The sequence below is a fragment of the Priapulus caudatus genome, unplaced genomic scaffold (assembly GCF_000485595.1).
Source record: "Priapulus caudatus unplaced genomic scaffold, Priapulus_caudatus-5.0.1 Scaffold822, whole genome shotgun sequence".
Taxonomy (NCBI): Eukaryota; Metazoa; Priapulida; class Priapulimorpha; order Priapulimorphida; family Priapulidae; genus Priapulus; species Priapulus caudatus.
This window is the reverse complement of record NW_014577883.1, coordinates 150,957-153,526: the sequence shown is the minus strand read 5'-3', so window position 1 is coordinate 153,526 and position 2,570 is coordinate 150,957. Positions and strand designations below refer to the sequence as shown.

Sequence of the window (2,570 nt, the reverse complement as noted above, 5' to 3'; positions counted from 1 at the left end):
CGTATGCTGCACCACCTGGTATTGTCTGTGTGCTGCACTCACCGTATGCTGCACCACCTGGTATTGTCTGTGTGCTGCACTCACCGTATGCTGCACCACCTGGTATTGTCTGTGTGCTGCACCACCTGGTATTGTCTGTGTGCTGCACTCACCGTGTGCTGCACCACCTGGTATTGTCTGTGTGCTGCACCACCTGGTATTGTCTGTGTGCTGCACTCACCGTATGCTGCACCACCTGGTAAGTGGTAGGGATGGGTAGCTTGAGCCGCATGACGGGGGGTCGCGGCGCGGGGGGCGGTTCCTCGTCTATCTCCTCTATGAGGTAGGATGGGGTCTGCAGCAGGCGTGTGCGCCGCGCCGCGTGCGCTGACAGCACCAGCTCCAGGTCCGCTAGCAGCGCACCTATGCTCGACAGATCCACGTGCTGCACGGAGGAAGAACGAAACAGGGATGAGAATGGCCAATGACAAAAAACTTTGTGCCCCCTAGTGTTGGGCTGTAAAATGAAGATTTGTACATTCTTACCCCCCCCTAAAATTTTCTCAACGGATTTAGTCGTTTCACAAAATCGACCCCTGGGACTGTCAAATCCGAGGATTTCCGCGGAAAATTCTCATCCGTGAAGAAGGAAGGACACGTGATACATGAAGGAGGAAGCCACAGCTAATCCCTCGTTAGACAATCACTTTCCGCACTCGTTAAGTAACTAAATTAACAATTACATGATTAGTCAAGATTAACAAATCGCAACAAATCGTTAACAAATCGCATAAAAAAATCAGCCATCAAACAACAAATGCGCCGCGAAAAAATCCCTCCCTAACAACCTCCGGGAAACAAAACGATAAAAAAAAGAAGCGAGCGAGATTCGAACGCCTGCGAAACCCCGACGCGGTCGCCGCGACGACGCGGATGCGGGACGAGAGGAGCGCGGCAGCCTCCGTACCAGTGGAAAAAATACACGGGGGCTCGGGGCGATTTAGCCCCCGAAATGCCAAAAAGAGCCCCCGAAAATTTGCATAGAATTCAATGCAAACCAAATTTTAGAGTGCTATTTTCATGCACGCGAGCTTGAAAAGTAGCCCCCGAAAAATACATTTTAATTTTTTCTTCCCTGCTGCGTACCTTGAACGGGTCGTAGTCGAGAGCGGCGGCGACGAGCGAGGGGGCGCGGTAGACGACGCCGCACGTCTGGAACGGCGATACGATGGGTCGCGGGTCGAACAGGTCCGGGTGGTTTTATTCATGTACTGATGCCCTCAGCTCTCATAATCTGTGTATCACAGGCCAACTGCTGCACGACAGAGACCGCACCGGTCGGCCGGACGACGAGCTAACGAGGATGAGGAGAGAGGAGGGAAGGAGACGGAGGGGAGGGAGAGAGGAAACCGGTGCGGCACCGAGGTACTGCCCTGCCTCTCGATATTTCTTACATCATCGGGCGTGCAACACTCTTCGGCATTTCAGATCGAACATCGCAAACGCAGCGAGACGCGACGTGGGGTTGACCAATCAACGGTTTACGTTGAGCCGAAGCTCATTACAAATCGAGGCCATGCTGAGTCCACACTGCACGCAGCCAGTTGACCGCTGCCGCGCGCAGCCACAGTTGACCGCTGTCGCGCGCAGCCACAGTTGACCACTGCCGCGCGCAGCCACAGTTGACCACTGTCGCGCCCAGCCACAGTTGACCGCTGCCGCGAGCAGCCACAGTTGACCTCTGGCTAGGAGCAGGCCCGCGGTGGACCATGAAGCCATGCATACCTGATGGAGTCTGCAGTATGACTCGCTGCGCCGCCGCGGCGCTCGTGCCGTTCTGACGCTGCGCCACCGTCGTCCCCGCAGTAGAGGGAGCCACTCTCTGCACAGGTGCCTGCATCTGCGCCGTCGTGGCTGGCGTCAGCCGCGCGGTGCCTGTCAACACACGACAAGCGGCGCACGGGTTAGATCGTGCGATCGCCGCAGCTTTCTGTTCTACAGACACTACTAAAAATGGATAAAACGCGTACTAAACGCGTATAAATGTCGCAAAACGCACGGAGAGCCGCGGACTGTTTCGACCCCTGGACTGCTTCACCCGTTTACTACCCCACACGCCTGGCAGGTAATCCCACACCCAAGTGTTGGTGGAATGCTGCATCTGCTGCCCCACGACCGCACGATCCAAACGCTGCCCCCGCTACGTGTGTGCGTCGTATTAGCCAGCGAGCCGTGATTTGCACGGTCAGTTTTGAAACTGCACGGACAAAAATGTGTAGCACGGCCTAAAATATTGATCTAAAGCTTGGCTGAGACACACGTACAAAAAAATTGCACTCCCAAATATGTTTTTTGCACTCCCACAATACTCATTCCTGGCTAATACCCTGCGTGAGTTTGTGTGTGCGTCCCGCTACGCATGTGTGTGTGCGTCAAGGTATCAGGGACAGCGTCACCACTCTACTCACCGTTGACCACTGTCACATTACTCGTCGCGGGCGTGGCAGCGGGCGTGGCTGGCCTCGACGTTGCCGGGGTGCCTGGTCGCGACGTTGCCGGGGTCCCTGGTCGCGACGTTGCCGGGGTGCCTG

The 2,570-nt window shown here is 55.9% G+C and overlaps 1 protein-coding gene across 1 annotated transcript in view; it reads right to left on the bottom strand.

Moving 5' to 3' along the window:
* The window catches only part of LOC106813769 (mucin-2-like), a gene marked incomplete at its 3' end in the record, with an annotated part of 6,322 nt that extends 3,797 nt beyond the window's left edge, over positions 1-2,525 (bottom strand). The window contains exons 1-2 of the mRNA XM_014817990.1: positions 2,448-2,525; positions 1,765-1,914 (exon numbers count right to left, since the gene is read on the bottom strand). Coding sequence (XP_014673476.1) covers positions 1,765-1,879 — 115 coding nt within the window. The remainder of the gene's footprint in view (positions 1-1,764; positions 1,915-2,447) is intronic.
* Between the last annotated feature and the right edge of the window lie 45 nt (positions 2,526-2,570).